At 44.1% G+C, this 27,499-nt stretch overlaps 2 protein-coding genes across 5 annotated transcripts in view; one reads left to right on the top strand and one right to left on the bottom strand.

The window, feature by feature from the left end:
• The first annotated feature begins 12,323 nt into the window (after positions 1-12,323).
• On the top strand, positions 12,324-24,818 carry ivns1abpa (influenza virus NS1A binding protein a). Its single transcript, XM_085138574.1, has 15 exons — positions 12,324-12,512; positions 17,112-17,401; positions 17,600-17,734; positions 17,981-18,150; positions 18,236-18,311; positions 18,417-18,590; positions 19,829-19,954; positions 21,365-21,475; positions 21,986-22,127; positions 22,221-22,445; positions 22,615-22,736; positions 22,938-23,064; positions 23,159-23,290; positions 23,376-23,549; positions 23,634-24,818. Exons 3-15 carry the CDS (start codon positions 17,624-17,626, stop codon positions 23,894-23,896), a joined length of 1,953 nt encoding a protein of 650 aa, XP_084994700.1. The 5' UTR covers positions 12,324-12,512; positions 17,112-17,401; positions 17,600-17,623; the 3' UTR covers positions 23,897-24,818.
• The window catches only part of swt1 (SWT1 RNA endoribonuclease homolog), a 32,064-nt gene continuing 25,833 nt past the window's right edge, over positions 21,269-27,499 (bottom strand). For all 4 annotated transcript variants that reach the window (XM_085138553.1, XM_085138549.1, XM_085138552.1 and 1 more), the window contains exon 17: positions 21,269-26,560. In XM_085138553.1, the coding sequence (XP_084994679.1) occupies positions 26,461-26,560 (100 nt within the window). In that variant the 3' untranslated portion in view covers positions 21,269-26,460. The remainder of the gene's footprint in view (positions 26,561-27,499) is intronic.

The following is a 27,499-nucleotide window of genomic DNA, read 5'->3' as shown; positions in this document are numbered from 1 at the left end:
CTATTTATTGTGTTTTATTACTCGTTGGTTGGTTCATCTCTGCAGACTGTATAATGCATTGCGCCTGGGCAATAATAAAGATCTTCCTCACACTTGATCCTTGATTACAATATTTGTATTTATTTTCATGTTTAATGTTATCCACAGCAACTGTGATGAGTCAGTTCCCGACGTAAATATTATGGTCTGCCCTGGCAGAACGCGCCTGCTTGCATCTGCTGCTGGCGCCACAACAAAACAAATCACGTGCAGCAATGATAAAACATAACAACAAGGAAGGTGACAAGCAAATTTCCCACTACATGAGGACATTCTTTCCACGCGTAAGACAAACGCAAACACACCGGTGCCTCTTGTTGTGTGTGGGCCGCATGAATTACATGAAAGATCAACGGTACTTTTTACCTATAAATAGTCAGGAACTGGTTTCCAAGAAAATGCTGAAAGCTCTAGATGATAAAGCTCTAAATGCAGACTGCGTCTCTACTTTAACGCACACATTAGTGAATGGCAGAAAGAAAAGAAGGAGCACACATCCATGCATTAGCACCGCAGTCTCGCTCCATTACTTCACCCTTTCGAGCCCGCGCTCTGTATGTGCCACGGGCTTTCCTGTTACAGCTCTCCTCAGCTGGATGTGTAATTCAATATGATCCACTTGCTCAGTTAATCCCCCATTTATATTAACAGATACGACTGTGAAAGAAGTAGATTACAAGCACTTACTGCAAAAATCCATTTGACATCTGAGTCTCATTCATCCTGTCAGTTAACGTGAAACTCAACATTTTCCTGATCGAGTAAAACATCTGCACAAAACACCGAGATGAAGACTTTGATCCACATTCCGAGACATAAGCTAACTAGATTTCCTGTCTCACTTTGGTTGGTTTTGAACTCGTGTTTGAACTCTTTGTCCGACGTTAATCAGCGCAGAATCCAAACCATTTATTTATTGGTTCTTTAAGCTGCTCGGCTCGCGTATATATGGTTCAATCTGAAGTGCAACAGCACTTAAAAGCACTTTATGAATGCAATTAGATTGTAAAATGTAACCGTGCAAACAAGGCTTGAGCTTTTATTGCGCTGGATGCTTTGTGGACTCATGAGGGCCTTTCAGCAAATAATAAAGTCCTGCAGGTGCTGCGAGACGGGACGTTTGAGCTGCCAAATAAACTCCGGTTATAACTGGATGATGATGTAAGATCTCATGACTGGAAGCAGACTGGTTAATAGTTGATTGATTACAAAGATTATCACTGATAGCCTGCGGCCACTGTGCGTGTCTGTGTGTACTCGGATGTGTCTGCGTTTGTTCAATGTTTGCCCACATGCCACGGCGCCTTTCGCCACTCATTGAAGTTTGACCGATGACATTTGTAGGTCGCCTTTTATGTCCGCCTGCTTTAGGGCTAATTGCCCCAATAGGTCTAACACAGAGACGTCTTATTGCAGCATCAGCAGCTCTGCTTTAAGCCCCCAGATTGATGGTGTGTGGGGGGGTGGGGGGGGTGGGGGGGTTGACCTACTGCCTTAAGCAGCGGAAAATTCCCTTTTCCTCAAGTGCGAACAGAATAATGATTAACTGCGTGCACGGTGCAATCCAGGTTCCCTCAATCGTCATAGTTATTCAGATTCAAGGTAAACATCTCTGTGTTGCTACTTAAGCAGTTGGTTTGTATGGAAATGTTTGAAGGGAGCAAGATTAGAAAGTACTGATAACCAGTGTTGGGAAGGTTACTTTTAAAATGTATTCCACTACAGAATACAGAATACATGCCCCAAAATGTATTCTGTAACGTATTCCGTTACGTTACTCAATGAGAGTAACATATTCTGAATACTTTGGATTACTTAATATATTATCATGCTGTTTACAACTACATGAATGTACTATTGCTGTGATTTATTACTGTTACTGAAGGTCCGCGGCTCCGAACCGTAGTAAAGGGACCTCTGGCTAATACGGTGGGTTCTGTGTCGGCTCGTAGCTGAAAACTAGCTTTACTTTGTTGTCTGGGTCAACTTTGTTAGCGAGAGACAGAGAGAGGCGTTGAAAGGCTGCTCCAACAGAACTTATTGTTTCGGAGGAAAACACGAACACGGTGTACAGTCGAGTCTTAATAGCTTACTTACAACTGGGCTCGTCAGGCACTCTTCTTGGCTGCAGTGGTTATTATTATATTTACATGCTTCCAGCTCCCGTTTCTGCTCGATGACAGCTCGTACTTTTCCTTTTTCTCCCTCCCTCGCTCACAGACACATAACGGGTATGGCAGTCCATTCTCCCTGCAGCACGGACTACACTGCCCATGATGCTACATTCTTTAGAGCTATACCTGTAGCATTCTGCCTATTAGCTTAGCACAACAACAGGCGCTCTCTCACCCAGGAAACACGCAGAGAGAGAGCGTCACCCTGTAACCATGGCAACCGTAACGCTGCCTGGAACAACAGAACGTAGCTGTCAAACAAAACCCAAACAGTCCTGACCCGCCACAATATGAAACAGGGAAGTACCGCCGTGTAATCCATTTATTTCAACAAAGTAACTGTATTCTAAATACCACCTTTTTAAACGGTAACTGTAACGGAATACAGTTACTCATATTTTGTATTTTAAATACGTAACGGCGGTACATGTATTCCGTTACTCCCCAACACTGCTGATAAATGATGCTGAAGGGAGCGAGAGGGCTCTAAGGCGAAGGTGCTTTTCAAACGTTCACCTTGGCCTCAGAAACACCCCATCACTGGCATCGCTGCTCTAATGTGTATCATCCTCAGAGGGGATATGCTGCTAACTAGCTCATTATGCAAACCACGGTGTGATGAGCTGACCACTGGTATGCAACTAATTGGCTTTTGCTGGCAGCTTCTCACTGTCAGTATGGGTGAGATTTGTTAAGAAGAAAGACTCATTTCTTATGATTTTAGAAGCTTTTGAGGACTGCTGTATTTTAATGCATAATGAAGCTGTCATGTTTATATATTTGTGTGCTCACCTCACTCTGCTGTGTGTCCTTAAATAACAACAAAACCCGGATGAAACTACCGTGCATGTAGGACTTCAAAGAACTGTAGCCTTGTTTCGTGAATTTCATAATAAATAGACATTAAAGACAGATTTTCTTCTCTTTTTTTGGCTCCTCCAGTATCGACTACAGGTTTTCATGATGCGGCTCCAGTACTGATGCGTGCTGTAAAATTCCCTGAATCATAGCATGCTTGCTCCGAGCTCTGTTTTTTATTTATTTTAATAAAATAGCGATGTTTTATGAGTTCAGCTGAGATAATCCCATCTTAAGGAATAGACATGAGAGACGGCACCCGATTAAAAATACTGGCTAGAGGAATAAAGAGTAGAAAGGATGACTGAGGTTATTTATGTGTTTCAAAGAAATGAAGATCTAAGTGTCTGTGCTCTGGGCATGAGCTTTGTTCACAGAGAGAGAGGAGAGGGGTTTTTTATTATTATTTTTAAAAAGGGAGGAACAGAGGGGAAAAGAGCAGGCAGTGTTTGGAATGATCGAAAACAAACTGTCACATGTGAGTCTACAGATTTGCATGGTTTGCATGGTCACAGGAGCCTTACAAGCAATCAAATGTTGACTCGGTCATTTATGTAACATTCAAATTGCTCTGCACACAGATTTCTGCCACAGCTGCACCGATCGAACCTCAGATGCTGATGTGATTTTCTCCCAAGTCACCGACTATTTGAAGGGATCTAACTGATGGTTTTGAGTAGTTGGTTTCATGACCTCTTGGCTTAAAAACAAAGCACACAAAAAAGGTGAGCAGAAGCACCTTTTCATGCATTTTTCTACTTTGCCTTGCCCATCTCTATTGGCTGTAGGATATCTTTTGATTGGACGGTTGCTGCTCCAGTCTCCATCCCAAATATCCTTGAGCAAGATGCCAAGTTGCTCTCTGATAGACAGGTATGTTTTGTGTGACTCCAGAGAGAAATAAGAGTGATTTTAATGAAGTAGATTAAAAAAAAAGGGCTAAAACGGTTGCTTCAGGCTTAATACGGGCTCTTCTTATATTTATTTACAACCCATACAGTCTTTCATTCCCACAAAATCCTCCTTGTGGATGTTTGTTTTTGTATGTGGTTCTAATTTCACAAGACTGACTCACTTCCTTGTGTGGGAAATGTTGGAAGTGGAAAAGTGAGAGTCGTGTTACTACACTGAAGCATGTGAGTGGTTTTGTATATATCCGTGGGTGAAAAAGCCTGAGACTCCTCCCCCTTTAAACAGCGGCTCAGTTCAGTGGTTAAAAATAAAAGAAGCCGTTTACTACAACAATGCTTCGTGTGTCATAGTCAAAGATACGTTTAATAAGTAAGAGCTGGATGGTGACTGTGAGCTTCTGTTGATAATTATGAAGAAGTAGTTTCACGAGAGGCAGAAGAGACACTCACTGATTCACTTGCCACAGTTTCAACATAGAGGTCAAAGGGCAGGAGACGATGCCGCTCAGGTTCAAGGTTCATGAGCGCTGTAGTATAGCTAACATACCACAGTTGTACATAAGTGTCTAAATATTTCTAATGTGGTCACTTTTGGGAGGACTTCATGGTGAATTTAGGGATTAAAATGAATTTCAGCTTTGTCATCTAACATAATGTTTGTCAGGGATGTCAAACTGGCCCAGACCAAGGAAACACTCCTATCTGTTGGTGTAAAGATGTTTAACTGCACAATTAATGTAAGAAAAACTGCAATTACAATAGTACATCTACCTTTTTTCTAGGTGGCAAAGAAATGCTGCTGTAGAAATGAGCTTCAATTGTAACATAGAGGTTAAATTCTTACATTTTAACAAATAAATGTGTAAAATTACAGAAATAGTTCTGGTAGCTTCTTGCCCGGAAAGTCTTTTGTTAATTCGCCTTTAAAATTTGCACAGTAGTGAAAAAAACTTAACTCTCATTAAATTACTTTTACTTATTTACCTTGGTGTAGCTTGAATGGCCATCGGGGAGGTTTTTATCGGCATCCTGATGCAAACCATCGTCAGCTGCAGCAAAGCAAAACCTACCTGCAACGTCGCCATCACAAACTGAGGGGTTTGTTCTTTCATTTGGAGAAAGCGCAACATATCCAGCAAGCACGGAAATAATGCACTGGATTTAATTTCATTACACTGAGTGTCTCCTTTGAGAGAACAACACTGCTTTAAAAAAAGAAAACCAAAATATCTGCGTTAACACAAGATTACAGGGCAGAGTTTTAGGAAGTGAATACAGGTGATTCTCCACACAGAGGGACACAGAATGCACACAACCAAATCTAACCTTTGACCCACTGAAAACCCAGGGTTTATTTTTCCCAGTATCTTCAGCCCGTCATCAAATTTACACTGTTGAGTTTTGTAGTTTATCTACCTTATCAGAGGACTGTGTGACTCCAGCTCACGTGGCACTGTTCTCCTTTTCCCGTGCCCAGAGGGTGAAGGGTTAGGATGTCGTTAGAAACAAAACATTTTGCACAGTTTAGTGACTCTGAAAGGCACGCTCACGTTTGATGCTCCAACTACAATTTACCACAATGACAGAAGAACTGAAGCGCATTAAATCCGGGGGAATGATATAGTCGGTATCCTAAGAAAAATAGAGAGCTCGCCATAATAAATGAGTCCGCATCATATTTTGCAAAATAAGACAGCTGCAAATGGTTGGTAAGACCACAGCTGGCACGAAGCGGTTTGCTTTCAAAAGACGTTTTCACGTGGGGAATTTTCAAAGTTTCCAAACACTGCAGAGCCTCTCTAAACTCCTAACAGGACTTCATCCTCCTGCTTGTATTCAACTTCATACACGCAAGGATCAGACACGTGTTACAGCCGGGCTCAGATACCTAAAATATTCATAGCGTCCTTGTCAGAACACATTTATGCAGCTCCAGTGAACAAATCTCTGTAGAAAGAACGGGCGCCAAGATGACTCAGCGAACTAAGGGCTGCGTCCGTTGTGCTGGCATTGTAAAACAGGCAATAAATACTTAAAATTATTATTTTGGACTTGGTTCAATAATTAATGTCAACACGTCAGAGATAAAACCCATCTTCACGACAAAGTAAAATCTTTTTTTATAAATGTTATATACACAAGACAAAGTAACACAAAATAAGAAATACTATTAGTAACAAGTACTGCTGCAAAAGAGAAGAGCAGTGACATGTGGAGATTAGCTGAGAGGAATTATAGAGCACAGAGATGCAGCTTTATCTGCTTTACAGTGAACAATGACAGATAACCACATAAATACATCTGGATTACATAATGTCATCATTGTTTCACTTTGTTTTTGAAAAACGCTTGCTTGCTACAGTAAAGCAACCACAGAAGGACCTTTCATGAAAGTGGGGCTACGTCCACACGTACCCGGGTATTTTTGAAAACGCAGATTTTTCTATGCGTTTGCACCTTTCGTCCACACGTAAACGGCGTTTTCGGTCACTGAAAACGGAGATTTCTAAAAACTCCGTTTTTGCATTTATGTGTGGACGAGAAAACGCAGCGTCAAAGGTGTGCGCCTTTTTTGACGTCACACTGTGCGCCACGTTATTGTTTTGGTGAAATGAATTTCTACAATACTGTTACTGTTAATTGTTCTCTCTGCAGTGTTTAAATGCTTACATATACACACACAGTTACTGTCCCTCCACACATACGACTCGGTTCTGCTTCTATGCCCCAGCTTTGTTTACTATTTCCCGCCGAGGCTTCTAGACTTCTGATTGGCCAACATTTCTACACGGTTAGGAATATAGCGCCACCTGCTGCTTTGGCATGTTCCTAGCAGCGTTTTCCTTCATTTCTGCCTTTACGTGTGGACGGGATTCTTTTTTAAAAATCTCCGTTTTCAAAAATACCCGTGTACTGTGGACATAGCGATGTATAAGATACCATCATTTTTTAAACAAACACATTTGCAACTGGTGTAATTACTGTCATGTAAAAAAGTCCTGTGAAAAACTAAGTGCAGCCCGTGATTCAATAACTGTTCGCCACCACATTTTGCAGCAATAACTTGAAGTAATCATTTTCTATGTGGCCTTATTGGTCTGTCACATTATTGCGGAGGACTCTTGGCCCGCTTCACTTTACAACGTTCCTGTCTTATGTACAGCTCTCTAGGTCTCGCCGCAGCATTTCAATGAAGTTAAAATCTGGACTTTGACATCTTGGCCCCCCACCACATCATTAGATTTGCTGCTGTGCTTGAGATCATTGTCCCGGTGCTTGATCCAATTCAGGCCAAGCTTTAGCTGTCAGACAGATGGCTTTACATGAGACTCTAACATACTTCAGTAAACAGAGGAGTTCATGGTCAGTGACTGCAAGGTGTCCAGTCCTGTGACTGCAAAGCAAACTCAGATCATCACTCCTCCATCTTCCCTTTTCATTTTTTTTTTTTTTTTTTTTTTTTTTGTCTGTCCCATTTGGTTCTTTAGCCGTCAGAATTGTTGTCTGAAGACCAACAAGGATACCCAATGGATTTATTTTGCCAAATGGATCATCATGGCATTGCCGTATTGGTCCATTTGATCGACCTTTGTTTTTATTATTTATTTTATTTTCAGTTGTTACAGACGGGACAGACATGAGTGAGGGATAGGAAAGGGAGAAAGAAAGAGGAAGGAAAAGAAAAACAGAACGGGAGAGGGACAGTGAGAAAGGGGGGAAGAAAAAATATCTCCGGGATCACCTGTTGAGAGAAAAAGAATAGAAAACAAGCAAAAAAAACAAAACAAAGCAACATACTAAACCCAACACCATCGCATTAATCTAGCTAAGTGTAAACAGCAGTAAATACTAAATATTGAATGTTGTTGTGCAGCACGCAGGACAGACAGCGCACAATGTGCTTTGAAGTAGCAGCCAAGAAAGGTGTGATTTAAGTCTACGAACAGTGAACACCCGTGTGCACACCTGTGTGGATCGGCGCGCTTGTATTCAAATGGTTTCCCCATGTAATGGTCTGCTAGAGGATGTAAAGAGCCATAGCCCCGTCCCCCAGGGCATGAAGCAGGCATGGAGGAGATCCAGGCCCCAGACATCCAGAGGCCCCAGAGTGCAAGAGCCCAAGGAGGACCACCGGAGGGGCATCCGTGCCACCTTCATGGGAAGGGCTGAGGATCCCCAGACGAGGGGTCACCCAGTAGCCACCGGGCAGAAGCTAGAGGGGGCTGCACCGGCGTGCCCGCCGGCTCCGCCGGCAGCCAGCTGTGCCAGAGTGAACCGAGCCGCAGGCACAGAGGCCGGAGGCCCGAGGGCCCCCCGCGCCCCGGAAGAGGCCTGACCGAGCAGCAGGCGCCAGGCCCCGCCAAGTAGCCACCGGGAGTGAGCTGGCACATGACCTGAGCGCCCAGCCCCGGACACCAAGAACCAACAATGCACCGACCCCTGAGGGCATCAGTCAACGGCAGGGAGTGTGGTGAGGGGAGATAGGCCTCCACACTTTGGGGGGCCTGGGAGTTCCCAGAGAGGTGGAGTCTAAGACCCGACCTGACATATAGACACAGACAAACAGGCACACACAGACACAGACATGCATTCCCACCCTCATGCACACATATACAAACACTCAGCACTCACCCAACGCAGGAATAAACGTAAATGGACATGTACACACAATCACACTCCCCAAACATACTCTATACCCCGGGTCCAGGTATCCTCACCCCCAGAGGTGGAAACGGTACCCAGACCCAAGAGATGTTACCCTTCCCTCCGGGGTGGAGGCAAGCAGACCGCCCCAGGCTCCGCAGCAGCAGGGAGGCCAATCGGACAGCCAGCATCTCTTCCCAGCCCCCCCGCCCCGATGGCTAGCAGAGAACGGGGGTGTGTTAAGACCCCATACCTCCCTCCTCCCGCTCAAGTGTAGTGTTGCTGCGTGTTGCTCTAAAGTGTATTTAAAACAAGGGAGAGCATGGTGCTGCTGCCAGAGAGCAGCAGGTGTTAGCACGGCCCCTCCCGAGAACCCTCAATGTCTACATGGATTTAAAATTGAGAGGTGGGCACCGGCGCCAGAGGCAGGTTTGAATACACAGACTGTCTACTGGACGCCGTTAACGTGCCCACCCTCAAGGCCCTATATATATATATATATATATATATATATATATATATATAATATATATATATATATATATATATATGTGTGTGTTATGAGAGTGTAAGTAATGTGGATGTCTAAGTTGTGAGATAAAATTGAGGCACAGGTGGCCAGAAGAGGACAGAGGGGGGGGGAATGTCTCCCCTGCACCCTGGTGACACACCCGCACCCCAAAGCCCTACCTGTGTGGGTGGGTGTGGTGGAGCGGGAAGAGGGAGGCAGCCGGGGATGGGGAGGAAAAGATGGGAGGGGAGGGTGTCCCTCCCTAGGGCCAGCTCCCCCGCTGACCCCAATAGGCACCCCCGTCCTCTGGTATCCACCAAGGCAAGGGAGCCCAGGCCCATCCAGACCGGGGCCTACGGCAGCAGCACCGCCAAGCCCCACAGGACCCGGGGCAGCCCACCCCACCCCACCGCAGAGGAAACTGTACCCACCCCAACATTCAATCATCTCCCAGACTACACAAGACACAGACACCCAGGTTAAGTTTATTCTCCACCTCTCCTATGTCTCTCCCCCACCTGCAGAGTGGACTCCTGCAAAGATGGAACAACCTCCCTGCCAGTTCAAGAGCCCCCCGGTTAGGCCGATGCACAAGAGGCCCCCTGCGCCAGGGCTGAGCCCCCGTGCACCCACCCGCCCACAACCTCGGCGACACACCGACGAGGACCGAAGCCCCCAAGGCCCAGCCAGAGCCCCAGCACGGAGGCGAAGCACCCCCGAACCCCAAACCCCCACGCCCGCCCCGGATCCACTCAGGGGCAGCCAGGCCACCAGGCCAGTAACCTACGTCCGCCAGCACAGACCATCCTCCAGCCCCGCTGCACGCGGCCACGAGGAGAACAACCTCTTCCCTTTTCAACCTCTTCTCTCTCTAAAAAAAACACCTCATACTTGTTCAGGTTTATCTAATTTTGCTGTCATGAACTTGAACTCTTAACATGCTAACTGAGGCCTGCAGCCAAGAGATGTAGCTCTTAGCTGTTTTTGCTATTTCTGAACAGCTGTGCTAATATACACTTGAATGCTCCAGACCAGCAAGCTGCCAGAACGTCTGCCTTTATAGAGATGTACTCGTGCTGAGGATCAGTTAATCAATGGTTTAATTAGCAGCATCCGGCTGCAACCTACAACCTTTTATTCTTAATTGGAAGCTGTAAGGGTGCCCTTAGTTTTTCACAGGACGCTCTGCAGTGCTCATAAGATGTTCTTTTATCTGTGTTTCTTGTCTGCCCCTGAGGCTGCACTACTAACAGCTGGGATTTTAAGCTTTCCATCTGGTTAACATTTCATGCTTTGTTTGGGTTGATGTTGTAGCTTTTATCATTTATAATGTAACGTTGATTTGATTCTGCTCATTCCAATAAAAGGCATTATAATAATAAAGTGTCGTGGACAATTAAAATATAAGTCACACTGCAAACTAACACTTCAGAAATGACTACAGCTTTTGTACACAACTAAGCTAAAACAGAATATTTGAAATACAAAGTTTTGGGCTGTTTTTCTTAATATCGGGGATGTTTTGGAAATGTATCCCTCTGGCTACTCATTTCTCTTCTTTCAAGCCGACTGCTAAAAACACCTTAAGAAACCAACTGATTGTTTGGGTTGTTTGGCTGCTTTCCAGCTATAATCGTTGTGTCTGTGTCTGAAGCTCCAGGCACTGTGGTGCCTGCCAAGAGCTCTTCATTCCCTATTCCACACGGGTATGAAAGTGATTTTGCAAACAGAAAGCTTACAGTGAGCACATCATGTGTCTTAATGCATGCTCAATCATCTAGGTAAGGAAATCCCAAAAAGTTGATTGTGTTTGTCTGGAGCGTTCTCAGTGGGAGAAACTGAAAACTGGCCATAGGTGTGAATGGTTGACTGTCTCTCTTTGTTAGGGAGGAATTCAAAATGTATCACTGATGCATGAAGGTCAGGTTGTTCTGTTAGATCCTCGGTGCTTTGATTTTGGAGTTGCTTGGTTTCCTTAACTGTCTGTGGAGAAGCTTCCTCTGCAGTCCAGAGACACATCACTGCAAAAACATGCAGAGGTTAAATATTATACAGGCTCCATCTTTGTCATTCACTCATTTGTTTTCTTGAACATTAGCCAGCAATAACTTATCTCACCTTGTCAGGAATGTTAACCTACATGGATGGAAGTACCGCGTGTTGTGGTAATAATACCAGCACAAGAGCTGTTATGAATAGACTATGCTGTGTTGATACCTTATATGTGATGGCTAAACTCTGACTGCGCCTCTTATCGCTGCGGTTACCAACACATGCTCTTGTGCTGCAGACAAATAGACATGCTCACAGTGCAGATACTGACTGACTGACTGACTGACTGACACGTGGCTATGGAAGTGATTCCTATCCTCTAATCTAATTACTGACGCACTGAGTTTGTACTAAGCTCCATTCAGTCACAGCAGGTGAATGGGCTCTTCTACAATGACGTCCTTGCAGTAGCAGCCACGGTTTAGTTTGGATGTTCCTTTTTAATGGACATCACTTGTGGTAATTGTTAGAGTTGCTGTCGTGACTCATAGGATCAGTATGTGAGTAATAGCAAGTACATTTTGGCAGGTGCATTCAAAAGACAGAGAAGATAAAAGACTATCCTATTCAAACAGGACACTATAAGGCCAATTTAATCTTGTTTCACTGTAGATATTTTACTACTTTCTCTATTTTGCTGATATGAATGGATGAAACAGGTTTAGATAAACGTAGGAAAAACCACAGGCGAATCAATAAAATGAACACATTTTCATATTTCCATGATAATCATACGAGGAGTGGTATATACCGTAAGGTGATTCAGTTTTGAGGAAATTTTATTAACAAAGGTCATCATCTCCATAGCAACCACACTCTGAAAAGTTGCTTAGAAACACCTTAAACGCAACAGTTAATTATAATCGAGGAATAAGCCTTTTTAAAAGAGTTTTTAGGACTAGTTATTAAAGAAATATTAAACTGAAAAAATTTCATGAATAAATTAATAACGAATGAATAAAATAAAAACAAATAAAACCGTCTTTCTCAATGTGTTTCTAATAATCCACCGCGCTTCGCTACAACCTGGATTTCATCATTTTCAGAGTGGGCGTTAAGGACCGCCCACTCTCGGTGACGCGGGGGGCGGAGTGGCGGTTCTCGGGAGCGCGCGTTCTCATTTTAGCGCTGCCCGGCCATTCTGGCACAGAGACAGTCGAAGTTTGACTGTGTGTCGACGGTCCTTTATAGAGGAAGAAAAGACCTACTGTTAGCTCCACACGCCGTGCCTGTAGCCGCTTTGCGTCTTTTCTCCAGCTCGACTCCACCAAGTCTGAATTCGCATTAAATATGTCTCATATCATTTGTTATCAAACGCCTCAGGTAAGACTGTTCTCTCTTAAAAATGATTCAGAGATGAACTGATGTTGCTTGATGGCTTCGACGTGTAGTCAGCTGTTAACGCGTGGAGAAGCCGTTGTGTGGGTTATTGGGCACTAGCACGGCCGTAAAACAGCTGTTAGATGTGTATTTTCGGAGCTTAAGATAAATGGTAATTTTCGCATTTATCGGAATTGTTCGACAACTACTGAAAATGCCGCGCAATGCTCCCTCGTAGCGGAGAGTCGCGGACAATTTACCCCAGCTGCAGCTTTCAGGTTAGCGTTACTGATGACTGCAATAAGCTAACACTGACCGGTAACATAAGAGTATTGTTATTTTAGATGTAATTACTGAATAAAACACAGTGTCTGCATTTACTGCTGGTGTAGCTGCCCCGTGGTTACCGAGCTAGGAAGCAGGTTGCTAGCTTAAAAAAGGCTAACATGCGCTTCCCTCGGATCCATCTCTCCGTGACTTCCTAGCTGTTCATTCCACCTGCATGCCCATGCCTAGGTCGCGTAAATGCAGAGGTATTTGTATCATCTGCCTTTGTAGTCTTTGGAGAAAAAAAAATCGATTTAACCTAATCTGGTACTTTAGGGCGGGGGGGGGAGGGGGGTCCCTTTCCTGACTCAGTTTCCGGTGGCGGGATTGTATTTAGAGTGGCTATATGACTTCTGGATCATCGCCAGACATCATGGCCCTGGTGGTGGTTTCCTCTCGCTAGAGGGAAGAAGAAAGGGGGTTATTGAATGGCACTGCATAATAGCGACGAGACAAACATACGTACTTTATATCAAATTGCAAGATTTACCCTTCGAGAAATGGTAGGGTGGGACACGCTATCCTTTACTGACCCTCCATGTAGTTTAGCCACATGCTGTGGGCTGTGACCAGTCTTGCCACAGTACTGATGCCCCGTTTTTGCCACTGGGGCTTATTGATTACCCTTGATCATCTGGCATTTATTGGCTGCATGCTGCCTAACGCCATGGTAGTATTTGACCTACTGTGCTGTTAATCGGTTTCTGAAGCTAACAGTCACGTGGAAAATTCCCTAGTAACACACTGATTTAATGAAAGGGCTAAAAATAAACATTTAACGGGTTCCTTAATGTATGTCCAGTATGTGGTAAATGGAGTGTGTGCGTATATATGCAGTCTGATCAGTTGTGCTCACAGGCATTAGTGCTTTTATTTGCAGACGTGTTATTTTAATGAGATGGCCAGTAGTTGACTTGGGGAGGGGGTTGGTTGGCTCCTTACATGCATTTGACGGCCTCCTCACCTTGTAGCTTATTGGAATGGATTTCAACTACAGACATGTTCCAGCGTATGAAAGACTGTGTTTTAATAAGCTACAGAGGCAGCTGGGTGTATAGTGCTTTTTGTTATTGTTGTTCACCCTTATTAGATTCCCTTTGCGACGTGTTACAGGCGGTAAATTTCCACACGGTGAAAACTGGGTGTAATATTAAGCAGTGCCTCTTTTCACCACAAGAGGGCTGCCTAACAAGCATTAATTGTTCAGCTTTCCTACCAGCATTCTTTGTGCCTGTTTAATCAGATGGAAAAACGGAGAGAGGATCCATTCAGAGCTGTCCTCTGTGACAAAGTTGTGAACAGTGTCACTCTTTCTCTTCCAGGCTATTGTTCTCCCGCCTTTGTTTAGTGGCTTTCAAGCCTGCCTGTAGAACAGCATTTGAAGCTCATCAACCATGCGCCCTGACCCCCCTTCTTTTTTTACTGCTTGCTCAGTGTCTGATGTGATACAAGTTTTGATTCAAAGGACAGCCACAGGCAACAATTTCATACATATTCTGTTAAGCCTGAGACACTAAACATTTACTGGTTCCCAGAAAAACTGTGTCAGTGGTTTAAAATTATCCAAATACACCAGGTCCTTGTGTCAGGAAAGCTGGGTTTAAGGTGGAAACTCTGTTAAAGAACTATCTGGAAAGTTGAAGGTGTGGTTTTTGGCTGCCAGATTTTCGCGTAAAGTGCTTGGTGGGAAAAAGGGAAGGGAAACGAGGCAATATGCCAGTGTGGTGGACCCAGGCCTGTGGAGGAGTTCACAGCATTTGTTCCTTCTCAGGGAGTCTTCTGCCAGATGTTGCGTAACGACTCAAAAATAGGTCAGCGTACCCTCCGTCCACACGCAGACGTGCTGAATTATAGCTTTCTGTGCCAGTCTCGCTGTGCGTGCTGTTCATTGCATTGTAAAAAGCCTATTTTCTAGAATGTGCCACCGAGCTTTGCTTTTTTCAGTGTGTGCTTTGGCACACATTATTGGCAGGTTCACATATTTGCCAATGAGCTCTTTCCCAAAAACAAAACAGTTGCGCAACATGGCACATCTTGATGCTTTCTGGCTTTAATTTTTATACTGCACGCAAGTAGCATCACTCCAGCACTTGCAAAAAAATAAAGCCAGTAGTGACTGACAAGTAGTGTAATGCTTTTTCAGGAAAATGCATTAATTTTTAATCATTATTTATTTTTATTTTTTTTAAATCATGATCATTTTGTCCCTCAGACTTGAATTGTCCCAATTTATTCATGTCCCTTTGTGGGTTGCAGTGGAGGTAAAGAAACTGTTGGATACAGCCTGAAGCACAGTAATCCCTTCTTAGAATAGATCCTCCTTCCATTACTTGGTTATAAAACTGCTAACAGTATGGTTATGAGTTTAGTAGGTCACTGGATTTGAGTACTTTTACTTTGTTGATCTGGCGCAGTACATGTGTGTACTTGCTCTGCGAGTGTGATTGTAAATGATATCGGATAGAAGTTTAAGATTCATGTATTCATACTGTTTTTATTGATCCTTTTCTAATGTTGCAGTAAAAAAAAACATGCACTTTATTCAAAGTTAGCTGGAAATAAATGTTTTTAAAAAGCAGAGTACAAATGAATCGTTTTCTCTCCTTTTTGTTCCTTTATTACAAATGTGTCATTCACACATGACCTTGGCTTGGAAAGAATGTGTTTGTTTCCTCTGAACTATCTGACAGCGGATAACATGGTTGTTATTTCAGCAGCGGCTTACAAAGACCATGCTGTTTGTCTGCCTCATTGTCAGTCTGGTCTTTTGCTGTGTCTTTATCGGGTTAGCAGTGAAGTCAAACGTAGAACAGCTGTATTTTAGCTGGGTGTCTGAAAAGGGCACACGGTCTAAATGCTTCCTAGAGTGTGTGTCTTTTTTGAGAATAGGGCTGCAGTAATCTGCTACGGAGTTTATAGTAACTACAAAAAATCCACCCAATCAAAATGACAGGTGCACTGCATGTGTACCACTTAGTTAGGTTGACACCTTTTTTAAATTAGTTGGATTCTTGTACAAACTGAGGGTGCACTAAATGGCAAGGCATTTGGTGCACCTGCCGTGGTCCGTCTTGCCCTCTCTCCCCATGTGATTTAGTAATAAAACACAATTTTATTTATGTTTACTGAGCTTCAGTCTGCAGGTGGTACAATGGTGAGTTGGTTAGCCACAGGATTGGACCAGCTGTGTTTACTTCTGTTAAAATCTTTTTGTTAAACTGAGATAATCTTGTTTCGCGGTCAGTTTAGGTATCCCTCTGCTCTACTTTTTGGTGAAGTCTAAATTTGTTTTTTAGTATTGGATCGAAATGTCTGACGGGGAGGATCTTTACTAGGTCAGTGGTTGTTGATCAATGGTCATGAGAATTTGCATAATTAAGATTAAGGAATTGACCTCCCAGCCCATTGTTCCTTCAGTGGGCTGGTTTCAGTCATTATGCAAATGTACTGTTTATAAGATTGAAACCTGCAGTCAGCTGAGACTGAAGACGAAACGTTTCTCCCACAAAACGCTACGTCCAGATGAACAGAATCAACTTTTGGAGACTTACTAGGTGTGATGTGATTTGTAGGTGGGGTTGTGCACTAGGGTTACATGTATATGATGTATTTGCTGTACAGTGTCCTTGGATGTTCTGAAGGGCGCTATTTTTAAATAAAATGTATTATTATTATTATTATTATTATATGAAGCTTCACATGTCACAAGTCGTTTCCTCCTGCATTTTTCTTATAGGTCAGTGCCTGATTATAAAGGTTCCTATAGGGAGGAGCTAGCCGAGTAGGCCTGTCATATAACATAGAGCTGATGGAGCCTTGCCTCGGAGAGAAGGGGAGATGAAGCTGAAGACATGAGATGGATTAAATGGTCTTGCTTGGCAGGTGTGGAGATTTAAAGAGCCAAATGGAGTGTTGCAAGGGACGAGTATATGGTGCTTGGCTACCAGTGCTGCAGGCTCCATGCTTTACAGGATATTGGCATAACAGTTTCTTAAACGTGATGGGATTGACTGGTCTGATTGATCTTTTATTGAATTTTGTAAGCAGTCTTGTGACTATTGAGAAAAACTGAGCTCTGCTACATGGTTGTTTGTTTCCAAAGAGAAGGGACTGCAGCGCTCACTTTCTTACCACGTAAGAACAGTTCCACGTTCTTACCACGTGGAACTGACTCATGCTCACATTGCCTGAATGCCAAGAACATGCAGTATCCATTTAAAAACTAAGCAAGAACTTAACTCCCTGTTTTCCTTCTCCTTTTTTTCCCCCATGCAGGTTATAATGTGCAACAAACACAGAATAAGTACTACTCTATAGCCAACGGGATACCAAGGACTCGATTGCAGTCGCTTCAAGCCTGATAGTTTGTCCTTGTGGCTGCTTCCCCTCTCCATTCTGCTCAGTGGTCAGCTGGCATTTCTTCTGACAACTTCCCATCCCTCTCCCTGGGTGAAGAAGACTTAGTTCTCACAGCGATCTTAGTCTGCTTTGCCTGGTGCCTACGTTTGTTTCCTGTTCTGCTCTCAGCAGTGGTGCTTCCCTGGATTTGAATTATTCTCTATTAGGTAAGACAACCACTAATGCAAGGATTATAATTGACAGTGCACGTTGCAGACGCCTAATCCTAATCCCGTGTAGTCGTCAATGAAATAAGCCAGCGTTTACGATCCTGCACCTGAAAGCATGTCTCGCACTGCAGAAGATGTTCATTAGTGCTGGACTAAATGCATTTTTTTTTTTGTTCTCTTTTCTTTTTTCCTTAGATAATTTGTCAAAATTTTTCCAAGATGATTCAAAACGGTTATTTGATCTTTGAGGATGAAAGTTTCCTGGACTCTACCGTGGCCAAAATGAACGCCCTGAGGAAAAACGGGCAGTTCTGTGACGTTAGGCTGCAGGTATGGTTTATAGCAGAAACACTTGCACATTCTCAGAAAAGCCAAAGTTATTCTGTGAACTTCTATGAGCTGAGGTGGAGCAGGGTGTGCTCGAGAGGACAAATGACCACTTACTCCACCAATTAACCTTTAAATACATGTTGTAAAAAAACTCAATTGCTTTTCATTTTAACTTTATTAATGATCTTTTACGCATTTCCCCCCCCGATCCTGATTGAGTGACCCTTCTTTCTCTTTATTGCTCAGGTGTGTGGTCACGAACTCATGGCCCACCGTGCAGTTCTGGCTTGCTGCAGTCCCTACCTGTTTGAGATCTTTAACAGTGACATTGAGTCTCATGGAGTCTCGCATGTCACTTTTGAGGACTTGGACCCAGAGGCTGTGGAGATCTTGCTAAACTACGCCTATACTGCCCAGTCAGTAGCAACTCTGACCTTTGACCCTTACGCCCATCTCTTTATGATTCTTAACCTTAACGACTTTGCGTTTCCTGTGTGATAGACTCAAGGCAGACAAGGAGCTGGTCAAGGAAGTTTACTCTGCAGCCAAAAGGTTCAAAATGGAGCGAGTCAAACAGGTATGTTTTTCCTCATCGGCCCCATTCGTCACAATTTTCTCCCCCATCATCCTTAAAAAGGTTATTTCCTCAGTTATTAATCCCAGTATGTTCCGCTCACTTCAGATTTGTGGCGACTACCTGCTGTCTAAATTGGATTCCCAGAATGCCATCTCCTTTCGAAACTTCGCCAGCTCCATGGGAGATGCTAGATTTCTGTCCCAGGTAGATGCCTTCATCCAAGACCATCTACTGGAAGTGTCTGAACAGGAGGACTTCCTTAAACTTCCCCGCCTTAAGGTACCGGCATAAAGGATCACACATGTAGTTAAATATTTAAGTATTTATTGACTGTTTATTTAAGTGCATTTGAGCCATTCTGTAATAGAGGTGGGAATCACCACACATCCCACGATACAATATTATCACAATACTTAACGCACGATACGATATTATTGCAATTCTTTAAAAGTATTTTGCGATATTCAGATTCTGTACATAAAGGTAAACTTTATCAATATTCATTTTCTCTAATATCAAAGTCTCACACTCAGTCTTTCTCTCATTTCAGTTTGATTGTTGACAAACTGAACGGTTTGTATTACAGTCTAGTCCAACTTAACTGAACAACCATCTGGTACAATTATAGCTATTCTGAACTATGCAGTTTATGAAAACTATGCAGCCCCTTCAGCAACTGAAGAATTTGAAAGTAAATTAAAGCAAAATATAATTTTGCATTAAATAAAAAGTTTTTAAACTTCATTAAAATAAAACATGTCTTAAATTAAAATAAGTAAACTGTCATGTTTATTGCTGCCAAAAACAAGTTAAACACATTTGGACAGTGAAGGAATGTCAGGATTCTTGCTCAGAAAAAGGATCAACATGCTCTGAAGTCAGAGCACAAAAACCTTTTTTGTAACAAAGTATCGATTTCTGCTGTCCCTGTATCCATACATTATTAGCAAACAAAATATCACCATGCTACACAGTATCCATTTTTTCCCCACCCCTATTCTGTAACGATGAAGTGATACATTGTAAGCCTCCGTTAACAGTCTTATGTCTCTGTAGCTACAGTTAGTGTTTAGTGAAATAACTCAGGATTAAGGTTTACATTTATACCTTTCTGACTCTAACGCAAAATTAACGATACTTACAGTATGAGTGTGCGCCCTTTAATCATCACACTCAAACCCTGTTGAGTGTGGGGGACGTGAAGCACAGCAGGCTAATGTGAGGCTCTTGTTCATACTGGACTGAATTAACCCCATGGTTGAGTCAAAGCGAGCCTCTCCGCTTTTGTAAGGTGGAATATAAACCTGCAGGTGATTTCCTTTATTGTAGAATTGCATTATGCTGAGAGAAGAGCTGAAATTGGCATTTTAAACAAACTAATGGCAAAATGCTAATCATTCAGTAAGATGAGGTTCCCAGCTACCCAGTAAAGGTCGTGGTATTCATTTCCTGTAACGCGCTCACTTCATTTCTGCCGTGCACGCCTCCCGTTTCACCTCCTCGCTCTGTGTTTACAGTTGGAGGTAATGCTAGAAGACAACCTCACCCTGCCCAGCAATGGCAAGCTCTACTCGAAGGTTCTCAACTGGGTGCAGCGTAGCCTGTGGGAGAACGGTGACCATCTGGAACGACTGATGGAGGAGGTCAGTATCCGGGCGTGCCGTCTCAGCTCTCGTACTAATCTGCATTCTTGCCTTCCCCCCTTCCCCTCCCTCTTAACTCCTCCTGTTTTTGACATTAAGACGTCATTAGGAGGCTGAAGTAGAAATGGCATGCCATTTTCATGCTGTTCTATCAGCATTGTTCTTTTTTTGTTCCCTCTGATTTGTTGGAGTGTTTGCAGTAAGAAACTCTGTACCCCTGAACCCTACTACAAATTAGAGGTGAGCCCAAAAGAGCTGCTGTCTGCTCTTGTCTTTATATTTTTGGTTTGTTTGTTTTTCCAATATTCTCTTTTGGGTATGTGGTTGGATTACATGCAACCCCACCTGAGTATTACGGTGCTCCTCTCCTCCTATGAACACACACACACTCAAAGGTCTGAGCCTTGATTCTGATTTTTCACTTTTTGCTATCTGAACAGGTGCACGTTTGTTGCTGCAGCACTAACAGGCGCTCCTCCCCGTTGATTTATATCTCCTGTAGGTTTATTAGCAGCAGCAGGAGACCAGACTGAGGAGCCAGGACTGAGCCACCAGGGTAATGAGTCAGAGAAAAGGGAGGGAGGAGAGGAGCACAACTGCCCCTCAGCAGCTTCTCTTTGCAGCCAAACAACACTGTGTCCCCATCTGTCCATGGCATACATGCACATGAATCCCATTTCCACATTTATCAGAACACATGGTTCATCATCTCCCTCGCAAGCGATACATGCAATTGAATACCCCGTTCCTGCACATAAATTCATGTTAAACTTTCCTAAAACACACACACATCAATCCTTTGCCTTTTTATTTTTTATTCGCCCTAAACACGGGCAGCTGAGCGACTCCAGCAGCTCCGACAGAATACATCTGACTGCTCGCGTCTCCTGGTGGATTTAATCTGTTATGTCCCAGCAAAGTTGTTTTACCTGCACTGTTGTTAGGCATCTGGATTTGCCTGCCCGCTGTGGCTGCTGTCACGGTAACGACTTCAACTAGAGGCTGAATTTTGAAGCAGCTGATGTGGGAAGTGTGCCACACGCAGCTCCTCTTCTTCATTCTTCACAGAAGATCTTTCCAGATGGAGCTTCGCATTTTATTATTTCTTTTTTTACCAACTCTGTTCATAGATGGAAGTTAAGGAGACGCTCTGTCACATTCGGCCGATATCTTCTTGCGCTTGAACGCCTAACACACTCTGGTGCTGGTGGTATGTGTGTCTTTAAAGGAAGCCTTTCTATTCAAACAGCAGAAGATCCAGGTCTCTGTCCCTCCCCCCCCCTCTCCTCTTTACAGCACTGCCTCTCCTCCCCCTTCTTTTTTTTTTTTTCCCCTCCCCCTTATAAGGGGCTCTCAGTGTGTTGCCATGGAGACAGCCACATGGGTGTGTTGTTCCTGTTTGTCTTTCAGGTGCAAACGCTGTACTACTCACCTGACCATAAGCTGGTGGATGGAGGGCTGGTGATTGAGGGGCACAGTGAGGTGTTTGGTGGCGAGGAGGACCACCTTCAGTTTGTGCAGGTACTCAACAGCTTGTGCCTGGCTTCACCGCCTCTACCACACTTTGCTTGGCAGCGTGCGGCATACAGCTTGTGCCTGACCATGCATCAAAGAACTACATGGTCCCTTTCTGGCTAAAAGTCTACATGGCTCATTTGTACCATAATTTAGCCACAATGTAAGAGCTAATGTAACGTAGAACATGACCCGGCAGTGCTGTTGAGCATATGTTAAAACCGCATTGTGTTTATTAAGCTAATCTCAGCCAGCTGAGTGTGGACAGTTGCCGTTTCAGGTTTTTATCGGCCTCCTTTAAATTGTGCCGTGGTCTGACGCTGCTGTAGTAGCTGCTGTAGCTGGCTTCAGATACGGGGAGGTTGAGATTTCGGTACTTGCTCCGGCAAGATCACGCTACGTCTACGTTAGAGCAGCTGGATCACAGAGTAGGCTGGGATGGAATTGGTTGGCGTTGGCCACTGTTGGGGCCTGTGGTGCAAGCTTGGTTTCTGTAGCTGCAATATACTCTTGCAGAAGAAACCTGTACGGGAGAGCGACCAGCGACAGATGAGCTGCAGCTCTTCAGGAAGCCTGTCTCCCTCCAACCAAGCAGCAAACGCCCCAAAGCAGACCGCCAGGAGAGAGTGGAAATACATCGCCTCTGAGAAGACCGCAAGTAAGTGTGCAATCAGAAAGAACTTCCCTTTGGGTGGAATAAACGCCACAAGCAAACTTTTTGTTGCCTAACCATCCCTCATCTTCCTCCTAGACAACAACTACTTGTGTCTGGCTGTGCTGGACGGCGTGCTGTGTGTGATCTTCTTGCACGGTCGCAACAGCCCTCAGACGTCTCCCTCTGCCACTCCCTGCTTGATGAAGAGCCTCAGCTTCGAGGCCCAGCCAGAAGAGCTCGAAGAGCAACCGCTCTCACCCATGCATTATGCTCGCTCCGGCCTGGGCACCGCAGCCTTGAATGGAAAATTCATCGCAGCAGGTTGGCAAATCATCCATTAGCCTTACTGCTTTCTCTTTCAGTGGGGTGTGTATTTGTAGGTTATAGTGCAGCACGGACAGACGTGCACACACGTAGGCTTTGCACTGATTAATGTTTTGAGTTTATATAAGGGCGTTATTGACTGTGGTGCCTCTTTGTGTTCCTGCAGGCGGCTACAACAGAGAGGAGTGTCTGAGGACTGTCGAGTGTTACGACCCCAAAGAGGACCGCTGGACTTTCATCGCACCCATGCGGACTCCGAGGGCTCGTTTTCAGATGGCCGTGCTCATGGTAGAGTTTTAGCATTTATCTTATGTCAGCTTTATTTGTTCTGGATTACAGTGACATTTTAGCGTAGCTGCACCTGTTCAAACAGGATTAGTCCTGTTTAAGTATTTCTCTGCTCCTCTTGTTCAAATATGTTTGTTACATTTCTGTTAGTTGGCACTTAATGTTGCAAAAAGTGTGAAAGGGTCTAATGACCTCTTGCAGGGTCAGCTTTACGTGATTGGAGGTTCAAACGGACATTCTGATGAGCTGAGCTGTGGGGAGAAATACGATCCTCGCACTGATGAGTGGACTCAAGTACCAGAGCTGAGGACGAATCGCTGCAACGCAGGTCGGTCCACTGTGCATGCATGTCATTGTTTCTTTGTCTAGAAAAAATGTCTGAAGTGTTCAATGACTCAACTCATCGCTATCGTCTCTTAAAGGCGTCTGCTCCTTGAACAACAAACTCTATGTTGTGGGAGGGTCGGATCCCTGCGGGCAGAAGGGTCTGAAGAACTGTGACGCTTTTGACCCTGTGGCCAAAACCTGGACCAACTGTGCCTCCCTCAACATCAGTGTGTATCCACCGTGGATTTTGTGACTTTTTTGCAGCCTAAGGTGAGATGAAAAGCTGTATTCATTGAGCGAATATGCTTTCAGGGAGGCACCAGGCAGCAGTGTGCGAGTTGGACGGCTTCATGTACGCGATCGGAGGGGCGGAGTCGTGGAATTGCCTGAACACCGTGGAGCGCTACAACCCCGAGAACAACACCTGGACTCTGATAGGTTCCATGAATGTGGCTCGCAGAGGGGCCGCCGTTGCCGTTCACGCAGGTGAGTCCACAGATACGAAAAGCTTTCAGACCGAACCGCCCTCGGTCAGACTTCCCTGACGTCGGCGTCTCTGGCTCTCGATAGGCAAACTGTTTGTTGTCGGCGGCTTCGACGGCACTCACGCTCTCCGCTGCGTGGAGATGTACGACCCCGCCCGCAACGACTGGAAGATGCTGGGCAGCATGACATCGTCTCGCAGCAACGCAGGCGTGGCCATGCTGGGCGACACCATCTACGCCGTGGGCGGCTTCGACGGAAACGAGTTCCTTAACACGGTGGAGGTATACAACCCCGAGACGGACGAGTGGTACGACTGCGCCAAAGCCCCGTCTCCCCTCTCTGACTGAAGAGGGAAGACCGGGAGGAGGGAGAGCAGGGATCGGAGTTTCAGTGCTTCACCTATTTTTTATTTTTCCCCAAACTAACAGGCTTAGTGACGTAATCGTGTTTCGTGATGATCTGTGTGTATGAGCGGATACGTGTGGGGGTGGGGGGGACGTTGGGCGAGGGGTCTTCAGTGAAGATCGACTTATATGTAGGGGGGGTGGGGGGGGGGTTGTTGCCCAAAGCAACATGACGCCTTTGCATATTGCATACAATGGTTTTTGTGCTGTATATATTTAGTTTCTTCCTCATTTCTGTCACATGCCAACACATTTAGTGCTTCTTTTTCCTCCTTACATTTCAAAGGTTCGTCACCTTTGAGGTTTCACAGAAGCGTTGGACTTTTGGTTACTTAAAAGGTGTATGGAGTGGTGATGTTTTCATTTAAGAATATTTCTGTTGGGGGAAATGTAATTTTGCTCACACATTTAAAGGTCAGTAGTTTGAAGCCTTACTCAAAAGTGCGAGTAGATAAACACCTATCATGGCTTTTTGTGTCATTTTAAACCAGCTGGATTGCTTTTTGGATCTTAAACGATGGCCTTTTTTTATATTTTTTTATACACTGCTGATTTACCAGTTTAAAAATAAATAAAAAAATAGTAGTAGTAGCAGAGAGCTTCAGTCATTGAATCTAACCAGTGCCAGATTTAGTTGCATTCACGTGCACACACCACACACGCACAAACCATGCTTCTGCTAACTACGTTTTTGTTTTTGTGACTTAAGAAATTGATGTATGTAGACATGCAGTTTACTAAAAATTGTTTTTTTTTCCGTCTTGGGTTTTAAAGTGTCAGGCATTGGCAGATTCTTCTGGAAGGATTGTTAGAGCAAGAAAATGACCACATTTGTAACATTTCTTAATAAATCATTTAAACCAGATTCTTTTGGCGTGGTGTCGTGATTTCAGATGAATCATCAGTTTGCAAATTCTGACATTAATCAACTAATTAACACAAAGTATCGCTCGATAACAGATTGTATCGTTTCTAAGTCGTGACTCGGCTCTAACCTTTGCAGCCACCTCCTCTTCCTCTACTTCTGCTCCTGAGTAATTGCTGCGTCCTGTTCACTGCTAAGCTTTCACTGCCACTGTTTTCCACAGTGACTACCACACTGAGCCAGTTTTTTCCCCTCCCAAGTGTCTTTTAGTGGAGATTATGCTAAGCTGGCTAACAGACATCAGCAGGAAGGGATGACGACAGTCATTTTGGATAGTGGAAGTGTTGAAAGAGGACTGCGTGACCTCATATCGCTGCCTGCCTGCTGGAGCTGGTTTAATCCCTGCCCTGCACTCAATTCACAACTTGGTCACTGGTAACCGGTGACGCCATACCTGTCAGTGTGGGGTAAATGGGCTAGCATAAGTATGTGTGGCTGTACACTTTGCTCTTGCATTGTAAAGTGGGATCATGACTAAAGAGCTGAGAGCATCGACATGTGAGGCATTTTAAACTCTTACCTGAAAATTACAATAATAACTGATTCATTCATTTTCTAATTACGTCACTGTAGGTCACAGCGAGGTCCCTAAACAGCTACACGAGTTTAAATGTATGTTAAAAAACATTTAAAAAATGCTCTCTACATTTTTCTAAATGACTAAGCTGAGACAGGAAGTTGGGGTCCTCATTACCCGTCCTTTCACCATCTTCCACCTCTCCCTGCATGGTGTCTGATGCTTCAGCCTCTCCTTGTGTCACACTACCAGCAGGTGTATTCTAAGCCTGTCTGCTGGCATCGCAGGCATATAATCCCCTTAGTCACCCTTCACACACACGCATGACCACGCTCGGGCTGACGATCACAGCAGCGCTCCGCACATGCCAACGCTACCTCGGTAAAGAAAACGTGACGCGTCTCTTTAGTGATTCAAAACCAAGCAACGGGAAACAAACTGCATATAAAAGATGTTATTTACTTGTCAATTTAGCCAACCATAAGTTTAGATGTCAAAATGTTCAGTGCATTTTTTTTTTAGAGCCCAATCTCAGCATTCATAAGAAATAGTGTTTTATGGGCTCCAGCTTCATACTGAATGAGAGCGACATCGATGTGAGTTAAACAACTTCAACAGATTCTGTAAGCAGCTGTCAGGTAACCAGAAATGATTTAAAAACAAACCTCTAAATAAATTCAGGCCTTTAAATAACAAATGGTACATATTTTATTTTTATTAAAAAAATATTTCAAGTAAAAATGAAACAAAATATGCTTTTTTTTTAAAATAAATTTAAAACTGTATAAACTAAATTTCACCACAGGACACAAATGCAAAGCTATTAGAGAATAATGAAATCTGTACTTGCTGGATTATACAAACCAGCTGTTACAGCATTAAACAAACCTTCAAAAAACAGCGTTATCTCTGTAACGTGAACTTTATGGAGAACAAAGGCAGAAACGGGTACAGCTCGAGCAGATGCGCCTTTAACTCGACAGCTTTGAGTTCAAGTTAAGAATCCGTCACGTGGAGGAATCCGTTTGGTTGATGAGCAACTTTCTTGACACTGGTACGACGGTGCTACGTGGGGAACGTCGTGTATTGACCTGCAGCTTGAACACAGTGTTCCAAGGCCTCTTGAAGCTCCATTAACTTGGTCCCTCCCACCCTGAGCTTCTCCCTGGGAATACGAGAAAACAGAGAAAGACATGAGTACAGAGAAGGGAGTGGCATCAACCTCTCTCACACAGCTTTGCCTGTATGGTTTAATTAGATCCACTAATAGAGCCACTTGTTTACTTCATAATCCAGAGGCACGAGAAAGTCTTACAGATATGAACCCTTTAACTTTCCTGTCGTTCGGCTTTTACACAAAGTACACGGAGACTGAAAGGCTGGGATGGAAAAACAGATCGATGAGTGAATTTTGAGTTATAAGATAAGTGGAGGATGTGCAGAACATCCACCAGGATCAGGTGACCCTGAATCCTCCCTTAGTTATGCTGCAACAGGTGGAGGCTGCTGGGGGATTCCCATGATGCACTGGGTGTTTCTTCTTCACTCACTATGTGTTAACAGACCTCTCTGCACTGAATCATACTTGTTATTAACCTCTGTCTCTCTTCCACAGCATGTCTTTATCCTGTCTTCCTTCTCTCACACCAACCAATCACAGCAGATGGCCCCGCCCCTTCCTGAGCCTGGTTCTGCTGGAGGTTTCTTCCTGTTAAAAGGAAGTTTTTCCTTCCCACTGTCGCCAAAGTGCTGCTCATAGGGGGTCATATGATTGTTGGGTTTTTCTCTGTATCTATTATTGTAGGGTCTACCTTATAATATAAAGCACCTGTATAAATAAAATTGAATTGAACATTTCAACAGAAAGGTGTCATACGTACGGCACTTTGGTCACAGGAATGCACACTCCACCAGTACACAGTGTTTAAGATGGGCTAAGCTTTACAAAAGGAACCTTGTGTGTGACACTTTTTCTCTCAGGAGAGATGCCACTCATCCCACTTTGGATGGAGCAGCTCTCATTTCTAGAAATCTGGCCAAATTTATTAAAATGTGACTATCCAGAGCTGGGAGCAGGAAGCAGAGTTGCATCTTCAATGCCTCT

The sequence above is a fragment of the Neolamprologus multifasciatus genome, chromosome 17, assembly GCF_963576455.1.
Source record: "Neolamprologus multifasciatus chromosome 17, fNeoMul1.2, whole genome shotgun sequence".
Classification (NCBI taxonomy): domain Eukaryota; kingdom Metazoa; phylum Chordata; class Actinopteri; order Cichliformes; family Cichlidae; genus Neolamprologus; species Neolamprologus multifasciatus.
Note: the sequence above shows the minus strand (reverse complement) of the source record. Positions and strands in the feature narration are given on the sequence as shown.